A 17,057-nucleotide genomic window follows, 5' to 3' on the forward strand; every position below is an offset into this window, starting at 1 on the left:
CTAGAGAGCAGGAAGCCACCTTCAGCAATTTAGAGGGCTCAGAATTGTTCTGTAGGTCTTGAGGGAGAGAGTTGTATAAATTATACTGGGAGCTCCAGAGGGAAGAAATATTTTGGGTCTTGACAAGAGCCTTTTTATTTTTTTAAACAATGTGAGTGTATAAAGATGGAAGCAGCCCAGCCGGGTGTGGTTCAGCAGTTGAGCGTCGACCTGGGATCCAGGCGATCGGAGTTCGATTCCCGGTCAGGGCACATGCCCAGGTTGCGGGCTCGATCCCCAGTCGGGGGTGTGCAGGAGGCAGCCGATCAATGACTCTCTCATCATTGATGTTTCTCTCTCTCTTTCTCCCTCTCCTTTCCTCTCTCTGAGATCAATAAAGATATATTAAAAAAAAAAAAAGAAAAAAAGATGGAAGCAGCTGCCTCCTGAACTAGTGATCTCCCTATCTCTGGGGTCTTCACCAAAGGCAGGCGGCTGCTTGGCAACAGGGACAGACCAGAGGTCCTTTGAGGTCCCAGCCTGGTCTGAGTGCCTCTGGCTGGAAGAAGGTCCTGCCTGCCTCTCCCTGTCTCTGCCGTTCCTCCCACACAGTGCTTTCTGTGCATGCCTCCTGCGCTCTCTTAATTCAAGCCTCTGCTTAAATGCCTTCCCCCCCACCCAGAGAAGTCTCCTCTCGCCACCGCATTTGGATGTTCCTCATAGCACTCCTCACTAACTGAATCAACACTATGTGGCTGTTTATTTATGGCCTTGGGGTGGGTACCACTTGCTGTTATTATATACAACTCCAGTGTTTCAGTGACTTACCACAGCAGAAATTCACATCTTGCCCATTCAACATTCAGCTGAGGGTGTTCAGGGTCTGGGCTCCTTCCAATTTGTGGCTCTGCCATCCCCCAGGGCCTTGGAGCCCCCTCCTGGAATCCTCGGCCTGAGTCCATTGGAGCCTCTGCCCAGATCCGGTGTGGCCTGCAGAATGGAGAAAGACCAAGAGGGAGATGGGGAGTAGAAGCAGGAGTGCCACGGGAGATTTTAGGGGCCAGCCAGGGGGCGTGGCTTATATCACTTTGCCCACGTTCCATTGGCCAGGTCCAGTCGGTGGCCAAGCTAATGGAAAGGGAAACTGGGAAATGTAGTATTTCTGATGTCTAGGAAGAAAATGAAACTGCTTTTGGTGAACTCATAACAGCCTCATCTATACTTCTCATATTTCATTGAGTCTGTGACATCTATTGTTAAAGACACCATTATTTTCGGAACCACTAATTAAACCATGGCATGCTTTCTTTTTAATCCTCACCTGAGGACATCTTTTCTATTGCTTTTCAGAGAAAGTGGAAGGGAGGGAGAGAAAAAAAACCATCAATGGGAGAGAGACACAGCCATTGCTCCGAGCGGGGCTGGGGATTGAGCCTGCAACCGAAGTACGTGCCCTTGACTGGAATTGAACCCAGGACCCTTCAGTCTGTGGGCCAGTGCTCTAACCACTGAGCAAAACTGGCTAGAGCAACTATGGCACGCCTTTGATTCAAGATGCAGTCTGATTGCCAAGATGTTAAAAGAGGAAAAAATAGTGTAGCTGAGAGTCAATGAAGTATGGAATTGTCACTCCTTGAGGGCAGGAACCTGTCCATAGGGCTGGAATAGTGTCTGCCACTTGGCAGATATTCAAGAATTGACAATGAATGAGGGAGGGAGGGAGGGAGGGAGGGAGGGAGGGAGGGAGGGAGGGAGGGAGGGAGGGAGGGAGGGGATGAATGAATGAGTGTTGTGTGAGTTGCTCTCTTGGTTACGTGTCAGAACTCCTTTGTGTGAGCTATGGAGTCAGGGAATCAGGCTCTTCTCATTCACTGAGCAGAGGTGCTGTTGGGCTTGTGAACACCGACCTGCAGTGACTAAGGCTTGCTCCCAGGATCTGCCCCTGGCCAGGGCCCTTTTTCCTGCTGCCAGCTTCCATTTTCTTCTCCCTCGCTGCACATTGGTGTGAAGTGTGACCTTGCTCATGCTTGAGCTGTCCATCTTACTGCTCTGTCCCTAGGTAGGCAGACGTGACACCATAGATCTCATGGAAGAGAGTCATTGGCCCAGTGTGGGTCTGGTGCACACCCCTGGGTCTATGCGCTGGGCCAGCGGTATGGAGATCTGTAAGAATAAGAATGTGGCAGTTCCTGCAGGAGCTCACGTGTGTGTGTGTGTGTGTGTGTGTGTGTGTGTGTGTGTGAGTGTGTGAGAGAGAGAGACAGAGAGAGAGAGAGACAGAGAGAGAGAGACAGACAGAGAATGCTAGAGTAGGATGTCACCTCCCAGGAGAGAGGCTAGTTAGTTCTAATAGCTGGTTCTAGTAGTGCCTGAATGAGGACCCCCTTTGCCTGAAAAGAGGCTTTCTTGGTGGAAGTCCCAGCATGTAGAGAGGCATGCAAATGCACGATTAAATGTGTGGAAGTAAGACAGTCTTACTTGCTATGGGATTGAATATTTTAGAGACTGTGAATGGAAGCCATCTCATTACCAAAAGGCAGTACTAGGAAGTGCTAACTGCTAACATTTATTTATTGAGCACCTACTGTATGCCAGGCACTATTCCCAGCTCTTTTCTGTATTAACTCACTAATCCTCAAGACCCCCCTGTGAGATGAATATGGTAATGATCAGCCCCATTTTACAGATGAGGAAACTCAGGCACAGAAAGTTTAAATAACTTGTAAGGGACAGAACTGGAATTCAAACTCAGGCAGTCCAGCTGCCACCACGGATCTCTGAGGCCCAGCTCCACGGCTATTGTGAGGATTACAAGGCACGTGGAAACTGCCGAATCCGATCAACAACAGTAGGTGGGATGTTTATGCCATATCGGTACTTGGTATAGGGTGAGCATAAAAACAGACACAAGAAGAGTTAAGATAAATTCACAGATGTCAGCCCTCCAATAGCTAGCAAAAGGAAGACTGCCTGAGGTGTGTTGGGGCATATTCTGAATGAGTGACATTGTCCATACCCTTTATGGTGGTCAGAGCCCAGAGCTGGCCGAGTGGGCTAAAGTGGGAGCCACCAGGTACTTTTGGGTCCTGCATACAGACACTCAGCTGTGAGGTCCAGGGTGGAGTTGGTCTCCCCGGGGTGGCAGGGAGTTGTTCCAATTTGCATGGAGCCCCAGTCTGAGCCAGCTGCGCTGTCAACTGTGGGCCCTCCCCGCTGTCCCGAGGCAGCCACTCCGAGTCCAGTCGTCTCGTCCTCCTTTGGCAGAGCCTCTCTCTTCTCATTATGATGGATGCAGCCTGGAAAATCGTGGATAAAAAGCCCCGATTGAAAGGCACTAATTACCCATCATTATTTTCCATGCCGTAATTTGTGTGGAACGAGATTTCAATCAGTTGTCCCGGATCAGCCTGGTTTTGACTAATCCTTCTAACGACAAGATGCTTAATTACAGATTTTTGCCTGAGCTCCAGCGCACGGGGGGAGGCAGGTTCTCACTGAAGCCGGTTTGCTATTGGGTCATCTTGTCGCGCTGGGTTCCAGGGGGGCTCCCAAGGGGAAAAGCGAGAGAGAGTATTAGTTAGGAAAGTATCGCTGAGGAGACCAGGTATTAGAGAACCAGCGCAGGAACGGTGTGATGTGGCGATGGAGGCTGCTGGGTGGCCGCCGGAGTCAGCTCACTCTCCCGGGCAGGTCACCAGCTCACTGTGTCTCTAAACCCCCAACCAGCCCCCGACCAGCCTCCCTTTCTAGTTAGTAACTTTGAGCAAGTCACAACTTCTCTGGACTTTAGCTCCTCATCTGAAAGTCAGGGTAGGCAGGAGAATCTCTGAGAACTTAGGGTTTACGACTCCAGCCGTGTTGCTGTGTCTGTCCAGAAAAATAGATCTACTATTGAAAGGTACACATATGCAAGATTTCATCACACAGTAGTGATAAAACTCCATTTATTAAAATAGGTAATTCAGACTATTCAGGGGGAAGGTCAATTTGAATTAAAGAAATACCTGGGTTTAAGGAAAAAAAAAAAAAAAAAATATATATATATATAATTAATGGATCTCAGATGCACAGAATTTGATTAATTATAATCCTTAGTTCATAATACTCCTCATTGGCCTTCTTACTACTCTTCCTCCCTCCCTCCCATATAAGAGCCCCTGTATTCACATCCAAACAGAAACACTGGGGCCTGACAATTACTCACAGTTAGCCATGTGGTCCTCCCCATCCTGTCCCGCTATTCAAGGCTCATTCTGCATTCTTTAGTAATATTTTGAAAGGAAGTTTAGCTGTGTCACCTTCAGGTGCCTGAGAGGCCGATTCCTAACCAAGCCGGGCTGGAGGGTCTCAGGGTCTGCTTCAGAGAACAGCTCTGGTAGCCCCTGCTTAGCAGGTTAATTACAGAAACGCACGTTAAGAGTCTCTCAAGTGTTCAGAAACCAGTTTCCTTCTGTAGAATGGATTCCCCTTTCAGGCCTATTTGTCCTCTTAATTTGCCTAACCAGCCACTTTCCCTCCTGGTAAATGGCAAGTCCTTGTGGAAAAATCTGTTCTAGACTTGGGGACTTGGTTGAGGGAAGAGCTTTGCTGGGTTTAACCACGGGCCTTCAGCTGCCAGATTTTCTGGAAGGGATTTCCTGGGAGAATCACAACAGCAGCCAATGTCCTCTGGGTGCTTTCTGGGCACCAGCATGCTCTGTATGTTTTGCCTGCATTAGCTCATGTTCACCCAGACCAACCCTATAAAGGAGATGTTGTGATTGAGCCCATTTTACAGTTGGGGACCCTGAGTCCCAGAGAGGGTGACCTGTTTACTCAAAATGAACAGCTACTATGTGATAGAACTGGCTCGTTTGATGCCAGAGTGTAGGCTCATAACCAGTAAGTAACTCAGCTGCTTGTTTCTGCTCTTAAAGGGGCTGCTCCAGCAAAAAAAAAAAAAAAGAGGGCTCTGCAGGCAGCCCCTCTGCATGTGACCCAGATTTCTGTACGTGGTGGGGTGCACACTACCCTGTAGAGGAGAGCAGGCCAGGCACCGGCTGATCGGGCCAGTCCATACCTCGTTTCCGCAGGTGTTTCTGTTCCTCCGGAAGCTTCTCTTCTGCCTGTCCACCAGCAGGCCACCTCGAGGGGCATAGATCCCCGGATGACAGCTTAAAAATGTATGATTGTTTTGTGGTGATAATCTGGGATTCTCTTCCTCTCGAGCAGGGGTGGGGAACATCCGGCCCGCAGGTCGTATATGGCCCTTGAAATCATTTGGTCTGGCCCTGCCAAGGCAACCGCAGGCGGGACTCGAAATTCAACGTATCTTAGAAGCTTTTTTCATAGCTAATTTTTAAGTCGATAATTTTTTATGGCTGGTGAATGATGTTCTAAATATCCAAATGGCCCTTGGCAGAAAAAAGGTTCCCCAGCCCTTGCTCTAGAGGACCATGGAAGAATACCTCAGTAGTTTGAGCTTCACTCAGAACTTCTGAGATTCTGTTGGTCTCTGCATGAGGAAAACCTTCAACCCACTTTGTTGTCCAGCAGAGGCAGATGCCCCCTGGTCAGCTCAGGCGCCCCTGGGGTTCAGGCCGATCTGGGGTACAGGGCCCCACACTGGACACTAGGAAGGGGCAGGGGCAGGGCTGGTGGGGCGGGAGAAAGGCCCTGGCTCATCAGATGGTGGTGAAATTGAGGCCAGGGCAGCTCTGGCTATGCTCTGGTTCCGAGATGCCTTGAGGGGCTTTGACCATGGATTGCTGCTCTCTCGAAGGCTGCTTAGAGGCGGCATCTGTCCCCTCCTCATGGAGTCAATAGTCATCGACCCAGTTGGGAACTGGGTCTCGGCCAACCAGATGATGGACTCAATGTGACTCTCCTCCCAGAGCAAGTGGCAGCGACCTCCCCTCGTCCTGAGGCTGCACTCTTCCTGCGCACCCTCTCCGTCACCCGCCTTGCAGCCACCCTCCTGGACCTGCCATCGGGCTCCACTTCTGAAATCTTCTCTGGCCCAGTCCCCCTCCCTTCCCATTTTCTCCCTCCTTTTTTTGCTGTACCTCTGCCTCCTGGAAACTGCCACACTGTGGACCTCTCTGTTTCTCCCAGTTCCACCCTTTCTGACATCACTCCCCTGTACCCTGAAACTGCACCATTCATTTACCCAGCCCTCAGTTCCTGTACCCCTGTCTCCCTCTTCCCTCCTACATCTAAGTCAGTGGTTCTCAACTGGGGGCGATTTTGCACCCTGCCCCCGGAATATTTGCAATGTCTGGAGAAGGTTTTGGTGGTCATATCTGAATGAATGAGGCAAGACCAGTGGGGTGCAGCAGGGGAGCCCCAGTCAGTGTTGTATCCACCTTGCCCTTCCTGGAGCTCTGCACACTTGTGTTTGTTTAGTGTCTGTCCTTATGTGAGAGCTTCTGAGGTCGTGGGCTGTGCCTGTCATGTTCCCATTTTCTGGCCAGCACTTAGCACATAGTAGGTGCTGGGAATACAGGTTGACTGTTCCTGGAAAAGACATTCTAGTGGGGCCAAAATAATGACCACAGATATGAGAAAGTTGCAAGAATGAAATCATTAGAATTCCCCCCAACAGCTGGGACTCAAGCATCAAATTGGCACGGCTTTCCCTGCCAACTCTGGCTGGTCAAGTCTGCTTCCTTCTCAGCCCCAGGGTCTCTGACCTGGGCCTGGGGGTGGGGTCTGGACAGGGCTTCCCAGCCCACTGGAGGAGGCTTCCTGCCCTCTGAACCAAGAAGGAGAGGGCCAGGAGGGGAAACCAAGGCTTCAGGGACTGCTCACCCTGGGTGTCCTTCAGGATTGTCTGAGCCATGAGGTTGGAGGAAGAGAGTGGGGGGACAATTATGGCCTGCTGTCCACCAGGCGTAGCTGCAGGGCTGTCCATTCTCTTCCCTCAGGCACATGCTTGTACATCCAAGGGACAAATCTGAAGCAGGTGGCACATAACTCATGCTCACTAAATAGTAGCTGCTATAATTACTGTTTATGTCAAGTGTATCTCCTGGAGCTCTGGAGCTCTGGGGGAGGGAGGGAGAATGGAGGGCTGGGGTTTGGGAGCTCTGTCACCGAGCAGAGTTCGTCACAGTGGGCCTGGGATGTTCCTGTGAACTGCAGAGCCTACAGCAGCAGGCAGGAGGGGGTTGCAAATGAAAGAGCACCTGGCCAGCTCTCCCTGCCTGCCCCGCTCTCCTCGCCTGCCCCGTGCAAGGGCAACGTGGGGAAGGACCCAGAGGTGCACTTGTGTTTGCTTAGGCAGGTTTTCTGTCTGGGTTATACACTCTGTCGGGCTGATGGCGTTTCCTGAGGACAAACAGGACCCACTGGTGGATGGAGGGGAAGTCGGTAGCTCTGGGGAGCCCAGGGAGATGACGGGATGCCAGTCAGTAACGCCAAAGGACCCACAGGAGACCCTCAAGTGGGGCACCCTCTGTCAATGTAAGGGAAACCTGGGGCTTGTAGGAGAGGTGTCTCTAAGGACTTGAGGACTCAGAATGCTCAGTTTGGAATACAAGAATCGTGGGAGCCTCTGTCTTCAAACATCTACATTCCAGTAAATAATAAACTTCTTAAGAGTAGGAGCCTTGTATGTACCTTTTATCTTTGTATCTGCAGCACCCAATTTCTGATTAGAGCTGTCTCTGGGCAATGGATTCCCTATCTCTGGACTCTTCAAGTGTAGATGAATGGGACAGCCCCTTGGGAGGTGCGTTAACTATGAACTCATTAGTGGGACCAGGGACAATGAAGGCCCCTCCCCATCATAAGATTGCATTTGGTGATGTGGATGTATGACCAAGGTTGTGTTGTGGGGTTGAGTTTTGTGGGGTGAGAAGGCAGCCCTTTCCCCAGTAGGCTGCTCAGAACACAGGGGCTCCCTCTGAGCAAGACTGGAGGGAGGACTGTGGCTGCTCCTGCAATAGGCCCTCCAGCACCGAGACCTTCCCTCCCAACCTGGAGCCATCCTGCCACTCGTGGGCTTTGCTGCTGACCTCTCCAGCCCTTTTCGATCTCTAGGACCTTTCCCTCTTTCCTTCCACCTGCTCCTCAGGCATACTCCTTGGCCTCCCCTTTACCTCCACATGGCCAGGCCAGGGCAGGGACAGACCGACCCTGACCAGCCTTCTGATTCCAGATCCTGGCTAGCCCCAGAGGGTCGGAGCATGGGTTACAGCTGGGCTGCCCTGAACGCACGCCTTCGTCTCCCTGCCATGAGCCCTTCTGGCCCATTTGGAGGGAGGCTTTTCCTCGCATCCTGAGAGCTGGGGATGTGGGAGGGTCACACCCCACGCCAGGCAGCTCACCCACCCTGCAGGGTTCTTAGAGGAGGGGCTTTCCTTACAGGAAACAGGACCATGCTTCCTAGCTCCTGTCAAGTTGATAATACTCCCGTGACTCTATCTGTGAGGCAGAGGCACTTAAAGATTGAAATTTAAGGTTAAGAAAAACAGCTGAGGATGCACGGAGTTGGGGCTGGAGGTTCCCTCCTGCTGCCGGATAGTCTCCAGGAGGAAGGGCTGGGCTGAAGCCTGCCTGCTCGGATGCCAGGAAGCGAAATGGGAGAGGGGACCTGGAGCCACCCTCCAGATGTGCCCTGGGCCAGTGGCAAAGCCCAGAGGGCAGCCAGTTTAGGTGGGACCTTTGCCGCAAGCCCTGCCTCTTGCCCTGGCCGGGGGCCTTGGTATCTCTGGTTCCAGTCCCAGTGATGGTGGTGGTGGGCGAGCTTGGACTTACTTGAAGCCCCAGTGGGACCAGGTGAAATGGGTTAGCAGGTCGTTGTCCTGAGGGTGTCTGGTCCAGGGCCTGGCACGCCTGAACTTTCAAGTGTAGCCACCATGTTTCATTCTTGTGTGGGAATTTCGGTCAAATATTTTGGCCAAATTGTTACCGCTTTTTGTCACCCTCTAGCCAGCACTTTGCGAAGGGCCGGTGCCTAATCTAAAGCTTATTGATCAAACACAGTTTTTCTTTGAGGACGCCGAAGGTCCTGGGGGAAGGGGAGGTGTAATGCTAGAAACTTGCTCTAGGCTGTGCGGTTTCAGGACCAATTGACCTTCTGGGTGAATTTTATCAATTTTATCTCCCTGAAACCTTAGCATAGAGCCCCTCCCAGCCGCCCCACCCACTGGTGTCCCGAGCCCAGAGCTCATTCCTGGGGACCGCGTCACACCTCGGCCTCTTCAGATCTGACTCGGGGCTCTCGGTATCCACAGGCTGCTGAACAGAATGTCCGCAGACGACCGGCACCTGAGCTCCAGCTGCGGCTCCTTCATCAAGACCGAGCCGTCCAGCCCGTCCTCGGGCATCGACGCCCTCAGCCACCACAGCCCCAGCGGCTCGTCGGACGCCAGCGGCGGCTTTGGCCTGGCCCTGGGCCCCCACGCCAACGGCCTGGACTCGCCGCCCATGTTCGCAGGCGCCGGGCTGGGGGGCACCCCGTGTCGCAAGAGCTACGAGGACTGTGGCAGCGGCATGATGGAGGACTCGGCCATCAAGTGCGAGTACATGCTGAACGCCATCCCCAAACGCCTGTGCCTCGTGTGCGGGGACATTGCCTCCGGCTACCACTATGGCGTGGCCTCCTGTGAGGCCTGCAAGGCCTTCTTCAAGAGGACCATCCAAGGTGCGTGGCGGCCGGCGGGGCTGGGAGGGGGCGGGAGGGGGCGCCTGGCTGCGGCCCCGCGGGAAACCCAGTGATCCCCGCCAGCTGCCAGGTCAGGTCTGGCGCGGGGAGTAGAGGTTCGTGGGCCCCCTTTTCTGTCTCACTGTTTTCTCCGGCTGTGAGCCTGGGTAGGTCTCTCACTCCCGGACTGTTGCTGAAATGGTATGCACCCCCATGTGGTGCCCAGGACCCCCCAAAGTCCCACACAGTGCCTCACCAGGGGTGTGCTCTCACTGGGATGGGGAACAGTCAAATGTGTGCCCCCTCAAAGAGCTGATTTTGGGGGGGGAAATAGCATTTTGTGCCCTGCAATTCCAAACCCCCTGAAATAGAAAGGGTCTCTCCTCTTTTTTTTTAATTACACAAGTGAAAGGTGACTGTTTTCTTCACTGTGAAAGGCTCAGGCTGACTGAGCAAGGAAACGTTCCCCCTGTCTGGAGCCCAGGCTGGCCCCTTTTCTCAGGCTGTTTCAATGCATCTGTGTATCAGCTGAGTCAGGTCCCAGTGGCTGTGGGGGTGGCCTCCTCTTTCAGTGGGTATTGGAGCGGATCATTCAGGTGAAGGTGTGCAAGAGCCCTGAGGGTGCTGTCTGCAAAGTGACCCCGAGTCTCAGTTTGGGATAATGATGGGCTGTTATCAAGTTCAAGGCATAGGCCTGGCACAGAGACGGCTGGGCATGCAGCAGCTGGCAATGGGCAGAGCACTCACCGCAGCAGGCAATGGGCAGAGCACTTGCGTCATCCATTCAACCAAGTAGCTGTGGAGCACTGTTCTAGTTGCTGGTGACGGGATGGACAAAAAGCCCTGCTCCTGCAGGTAACCGAGCTGAGCTGAAGCCATGCCTCTGGGACAGACCCTGCAAACCAGGCTGGAGAAAACCCAGGGGCCCCTATCCAGTCCGTGCCCCAGATCCCTTGGCCAGGGCTTGCGTGCCTGTCCCAAGGGAGTCCTTCCCCGTTCCCTTTGGAAGAGGCAGGCGGGGCTTCCCTGGGATGATACTCAGTTTATTTACTCAACAGGTATTTATTTGTTGAGATCTCTTCAGATGATAATGCATTAAACCAATCAAAGGCATTGAGATTGGTCATATTTTCAATTCTGCATATTAGTTGAGACTGTGGTTCAGTGGTTAGCCACATGGGCTCCTGGGTGAGACAGCTGAATGCCTTGGGCCTCAGTTTCTCTTTCATCTTCAGTGAGAGGGGGCGGTCCTGACCTCACATAGAGCTGATAAAAGAAGATTGAGTTAATATATATCAGGCACTTCGACTATGCACTGGCACCTAGTAAGTGTTTGCAATGATTATTTCTACTTTTACAATGTCACTTAAGACATATTATTACTAAGTCAACGGGCATATAATTTGTTTTACTGTACAGAGCAAGCTTCTATAGTTACATATATTTAAATAAAACTATAATAATTTTGACTTAAAAAAATGAACATGGCAAAAATTCAAACGGTGCAAAAGAGGAAAACAGTAAAAAGTAAGTTTTGCGAAAACTACTGACTCAGGTTCGCTGAACCTTCCCCAGAAGGAGCCGTGGTAACAATTTCTTTCAGTAAATATTTACTGGGAGCTCTTTTGCATCAGGCACTGTGCTAGCCTCCAGCACAGGAATGAGTGATCTGGTCCCAACTCTGGGAAGGGGCCCTGGCATCTCTAGATTTGAAAAGCATGGTTTGGTGGTTCTAAGTCTCCTGCCTCAGCCAGGGTTGAAAACCTCCTGTCCGATTTCTAATCAATATCATCAGATATTTGACAAATAAACGTGAGATGTTGGAACCAATTTAAGTTACTGAAACATTTTTTTCTTCCCAAAACGGGAAGTGATCTTGGTAAGACTGACTCTTTGAGGTCAGTTTTTGAAAAGTTGCTTTTTAGGAGACAATTACATTTTCTTTTATCATGTACTTAACTGAGCTGGAGAGTTCTGGATCAAATATTCTGAAGGCAGAGGCTGGTGTGGATTCAGAAACCCTGCCACACTCTCAACAGAGGACGGGTGCTGAGAACGTCCTTAGCAAATCGGGAGTCCACAGGAAGGATTTGTAAACAGTCTTAATTATTTGCTCCCACGAATAGGATAATAATCTCTTCCGAGAAGCCAAAAGACAAACAGCAGCATTTTAGTGCAATCAAAACTGAACTGCTCTCTTCTCTTTCTCACAAGAGTTTCATGTTCATAACCAGAAGGAAGCTTCTATCTAGAACAGGGGAAAGTAAACCCTAAGGCTGACGATGGATTGCTCTGGTTATCTTAACTCTGGTTTTGTTCTAACAAAGATTCTAATTTTGTTGTTTCTGAACGTAATTGTTGTAGAAAAAAATAAGAAAATTATAAAAGAGGGAAAGAATGACCTGTAATTAATTGGACAATCACAGAGCCAAGCTGAGAACTGAGCGAGCATTTATTGAGTCCTTGTTCTGAGGAAGGGACTGCAGGGGAATCGAGAGGAGTGGTGCCTGCCCTCCCCAAGCTTAGAGCATCTAAGTCTGCAGGCGTAGCCCTCGGCAGTTTCCTAAGCACCCACACAATTAAGAAGGGTACTTTAGCCCTGGCCAGTTTGGCTCAGTGGTTAGATCGTCGGCCCATGGACTGAAGAGTCCTGGGTCAGTTCTAGCCAAGGGCACGTACCTCGGTTGTAGGCTCGATCCCTGGCCCCTTCGGGGTGTGTGGAGGAGGCAACCAGTCAATGTGTCTCTTTCAGATCGATGTTTCTCTCTCTCCCCCTCTCTCTCTCCCTCTCTCTCTCTCTCTCCCCCCCCTTCTGCTCTCTAAAAAGCAATGGAGAAAATATCCTTGGGTGATGATTTTTTTAAAAAAAGGGTATTTTTAAAAATTCAACAACTTTCACTGAGGGCCTTTGGTCATTGAATGATCCATTCACAAGCATGTGAACCCTTGGAAAGCTCTAAAAGTCATGCTGGCTCACACCTGCCTCCCTCCTTAGGTCACTTTAGTCTGCTCAGTTCAGTGGTTATACCAATATGGAAATTTTGTAGAAGCAAGGATGTCGTGACAGATTTAGGGAGACAGGCCTCAGCCATTCCTTCTCTACAAATATTTATTGAGCACTGACTATATGCTTGGCTATGCTAGGTTCTAAGGGGTGGGCAAAGTCCAGCCTGCAGGCTGGGCACCTGCAGTTTGTAAATGAGCTTATTTGGACCAGCCACACCTGTTGTTTATATTTACATGTAGTCTGTGGTTGCTTTGACATCCAATAACAGCATTGAGTAGTTGCCTTCCAGCCACAAAGCCTAAAGCATTTACTATCTGGCCCTTTACAGAAAAAATTTGCACTCTCGTGCTCTACAGCACTGAACAAAGTAGATTCAGTCTCCCTGCCCTCAGGGGCTTTGGAGTCAACCTGTAGTAGTGCCCGTTAAATGTTTATTATAATTTTGCCTGCCTGGTTCTTTTCTATGAAAAGGAATTTCTTCGCACTGCTGGTGGTTGTGGTGACACTCACCCACAGAGATGGACAAGAAACGCACCCTCCTGAAGGAACTGAATGGCTCCAAAGGAGCTAACCCTCAACCTGATTTAATTTACTAGCATATCTAAAGTGGGAGAAGTGCCCATCAATAGGATTGATCAGCCCTGGGGGCATAGAGTAAAAGGCACCACTCCTAGGAAAAGGGAGTCAGTCTGGGGCCAGCCTGATGTGATCAAACATTCAGTTGATCTGATCTAGTTCCCCTGTAGGTCTGATTGGAGTGAACTTGCTGGTTAGGCCCACTACTGGGTAAGCCAATCAGTTTCAAATTGTACTTGAGTGTGCTGACATCTCAGGGCTTACACATCAAGTGCCTGAATCTGAGCAATGGGAGTCTGCCCCTAAGACAGGCAGCCCCTTCCCGGGGCTGGCAAAGTCAGGCTTCTGGATCTTTGGGCTGAGTGCCAGATCTGGACTGTGATACTGACCCCACCATAATGAAAACCTTTGTAATGAGCACTGAAGTGGTGAGAGGAACATTTGTGGAGGCACACTGGGGCTGTTTCCAAGCCCTACTCCTTGACCCTATCACTCTCTCGCTCTCAGCAATGACCCTGCCTCCTGTTCCATCGAGAAACTAGAAGTTGCCCTGGCCGGTTTGGTTCAGTGGGTAGAGCATCGGCCCATGGAATGGAGAGTCCCAGGTTCAATTCCGGCCACAGGCATATACCTCGGTTGCAGGCTCTGGCCCTGGTTGGGGTGCAGCCCTGGTTGGGGTGCATGCGGGAGGCAACCAATCAATGTGTCTCTCACATCGATGTTTCCCTCTCTCCCACTCTCTGAAAAGCTATAGAAAAAATATCCTCGGGTGGGGCTTAAAAAAAGAAAAGAAACTAGAAGCTTCAGAGGGGAACTTCCTCAGCTTGTGGCCACCAAACCTCTACATCTGCATTATCTTTCAGTCGCTGATTGAATAGTTCTTTACAGCTACACATTCACTGCTGGAAGACGCCTCCTCCCCAGGCCCAGCCCTTCCCAGGCTTTCATCTGTCTCCTCCCTGCTTCCCAGGGACCCGCCTACTCATTATGTCCCCTCTCCTTATCTTCTCACTCTATAGTCTCCTCTCCATCAGCATTTAAATACCTCTAGTATCTCCAGTTCTTTAAAAAATTATTTATCTCCCTTCAAACTTCAGCTTCCAGTCCCCCCCCCTTCCTCCCCTCAGTTCCTGACACACCTGATAAGTCTCTGCTTGATGTGCCTAATATCTCCTCCTGCCCATGGCTCCAACTGCCTCTGAAATCAGGATGACTCCCAGTTCCACAGCCCTTGCCCTCAACTTCTCCCTGAGTTCCAGCTCTTTTGACATCCCATGAACATTTCCTCTCGGATGTCTCAGAAGCACCCCGAATGCAACAAGTCCTAATCACAAGCTCTGTCTCTGCCATCAAATGTTTCTCCTTGTATTCCCAGGTCAGTGCCTGTATCCTTCCTCCAGTGTTTACGCCAGAAATGGGTCGTTTCTTTAACTTTGCTTCCTGCCCTCAGTGCCCTCCTCCCAATTCCTACCCAGCGGCTTCTGTCCATCCCCTCTGCTTCTGTCCAGGCCACCATCAAGTGCAGCAGTTTCGGAAATGGTCTCTCAGCTGCCAGGCTCACCCCTCCAGTCTGTTATCTTCAGTGCTGCCAGAGAGACCTGAACACAGATCTGAACATGTCACTCTTCTGTGTTCTCGTGGGTAAAATCAAAGCTCCAGCACTTGACGGAGGCTCTCCTTTGGGATTGCCCCGTGTTGACCTTGTGGCCTCATCTTGTGCCCCTCTCCCTTGCAGGCTGAAGGTCAACCTAACTTCTCTATTTTCTAGTTCCCAGAACTTGTCCCATGCTTTCAATTTCTAGAGTTTGCACATAGTCTTCTAGTCTTCTCTTTGTTCCCTGTCCCAACCACCAGTCGCTACTTTTGTCCATTAGATCTCAAGTTAGCTGGCATTTCCTCCAGGAAGCCCTCTCAGACTTCTCATTTAACAAGTGTAGCACCCCTCCTGGGTGCTCCTATAAATCTCCCAGCATACTGACAACACTTCCCACACTGTATGGTTATTGCACTTACTCGTCCAAGTCCCCAAGAAGATTGCAAGTTCTTAGGGAACGGCATTATATATACCTTGATTTTTCTCACCGAGCCCCACATCCACCCACAGTACCTGGCACAGAGGAAATTCTCAGTGTGTCTGAATAGAAGGTGATCCCCAAAGTGATCCCCCGTTTTTGCAATGAGGACAAACTAAAGAAGTTTGGCCAGTTTGTATATATAAACTTTTAGGGACTCTAGATAAAATAGTCAAATGTCTATGAATCGCAATATGTTGATCTTTGTTATATCACATATTTTAAGTGACATTGTATAAAATATATTTTTTGAAAACCTTTTTCTACTCACATTTTGCCAAGCAAGGTTTATCACACTTTTGACATGTTTCTTTGATAGCAGGGCCTTTACCTGCTCTAGGGCCGTGTTCAAGTCAGTATTTTAGAGCATGCTTGCTTCCATTTCAGTTCCTTGAGGTTTCGTGAGCATATTTGGGCTGCTATCCCTAAAAATTTTACTCTGAGCCATAAGTACAGTTCTTTATTTGTGTCAGTTTGCAATCACCATTTCCACAACTTACCAGGTCTAAACTGCTTTGATACTTACCACCTGTAATTGTGAGGTCCCATTCTCAGGAATAACTGGATTCATGTAAAATTTCTTTCTTTCTTTCTTTTTTTTTTTTTAATATCTCTTTATTGATTTCAGAGAGAGGAAAGGAGAGGGAGAGAGAGAGAGAGATAGAAACATCAATGATGAGAGAGTCATTGATCGAGCCCACAACCGGGCATGTGCCCTGACCGGGAATCGAACCCCAATCGCCTAGATCCTAGGTTGACGCTCAAACGCTGAGCCACGCCCGGCCAGGCTGATTCATGTAAAATTTCTTTACCCCCTTTGTTACTGATTCACTTGGGTGGTGGCACCGATTGCAGTCTTCAATGGTAGTTGTTCAATATAAAGTGGTTGGCATAGCACCTCTAATAGGAGAACTCATACAGACTAGATGTTAAGCACGTGCCTTTTCTAAAGGACAGGGTTTGGGGAAAGCTCCTGCCATACATCTGAGCTCATGAAGCAGTGGCTCAGTCCCAGCCATTGTTCCAGGAGCTGAAGATGGAGCGATGGCCCCTACCGTGGTGAGCTGGTCTTCTAGAGAGGAAGGCACACAGCAAATATGCTAGCAAATAAAACAGCACAAAGAGAGACAAGTACTGCGAGGAGAAAACCCAAAGAGAGGAAAGGTGATTGAGAGGGGGCCTCACATGGATGGAGGTTAGGGCAGGCGTGCTAAGAAGGTGGCTGTCAAGGGAAGGTGGAGTATGGGAAAGAATCCTGGGACAGCACTTAAGGCAAAAAAAACAGGACCAGGACGAAGGCCAGTGCGCTGGCCTGCGGGAGTGAGGGCAAAGTGGAAGGAGATGGGCTGGAGAGGTGGCAATGTCGCAGGACCATGGAGTGCCTCACTTGGATTTTCTTCTAGGTGGAATGAAAGCTATTGACAAATAAATGAACACACAATGCATGGCCGCAAGGGGCTGTCAGAGGGTAAAGCCACCCTGTACCCTTCCTCAAGTTCCCAGGGCGTGTGGCCAACCTCGCAGGTCGCTGGGAGGCCCCGTGAGCAGCTCCTGGGTCTGAGGCAGAGGCCCTGGCACAGCGCTGCCTCTGTTCACCTGGGGCCCAGGTGCAGGCGGGAAAGGAAACTCCCTGTGGAGAGGGGCAGGGGGATGATTGATGGGTTATTCTGCCTTGGACCACCTCCAGGCCTTTTGTCTTGGAGAACAGGGCTGGAGGATCCCAGGGGACACAAGACAACGGGGGTGCAGAGACAAAGCCAGGAGTGGGGAGTGAAAGTCGGGAGTGGGGTACCAG

General features: G+C 50.4%; 1 protein-coding gene across 2 annotated transcripts in view; it reads left to right on the plus strand.

Annotated features, from left to right (window-relative positions):
* Nucleotides 1-17,057, plus strand: part of ESRRB (estrogen related receptor beta) — a 149,957-nt gene that overhangs the window by 89,675 nt on the left and 43,225 nt on the right. For both annotated transcript variants that reach the window (XM_081149350.1, XM_081149349.1), the window contains exon 2: nt 9,198-9,607. In XM_081149350.1, coding sequence (XP_081005476.1) covers nt 9,198-9,607 — 410 coding nt within the window. The remainder of the gene's footprint in view (nt 1-9,197; nt 9,608-17,057) is intronic.

This window comes from Miniopterus schreibersii, assembly GCF_964146895.1.
Source record: "Miniopterus schreibersii genome assembly, chromosome: 1".
Lineage (NCBI taxonomy): Eukaryota > Metazoa > Chordata > Mammalia > Chiroptera > Miniopteridae > Miniopterus > Miniopterus schreibersii.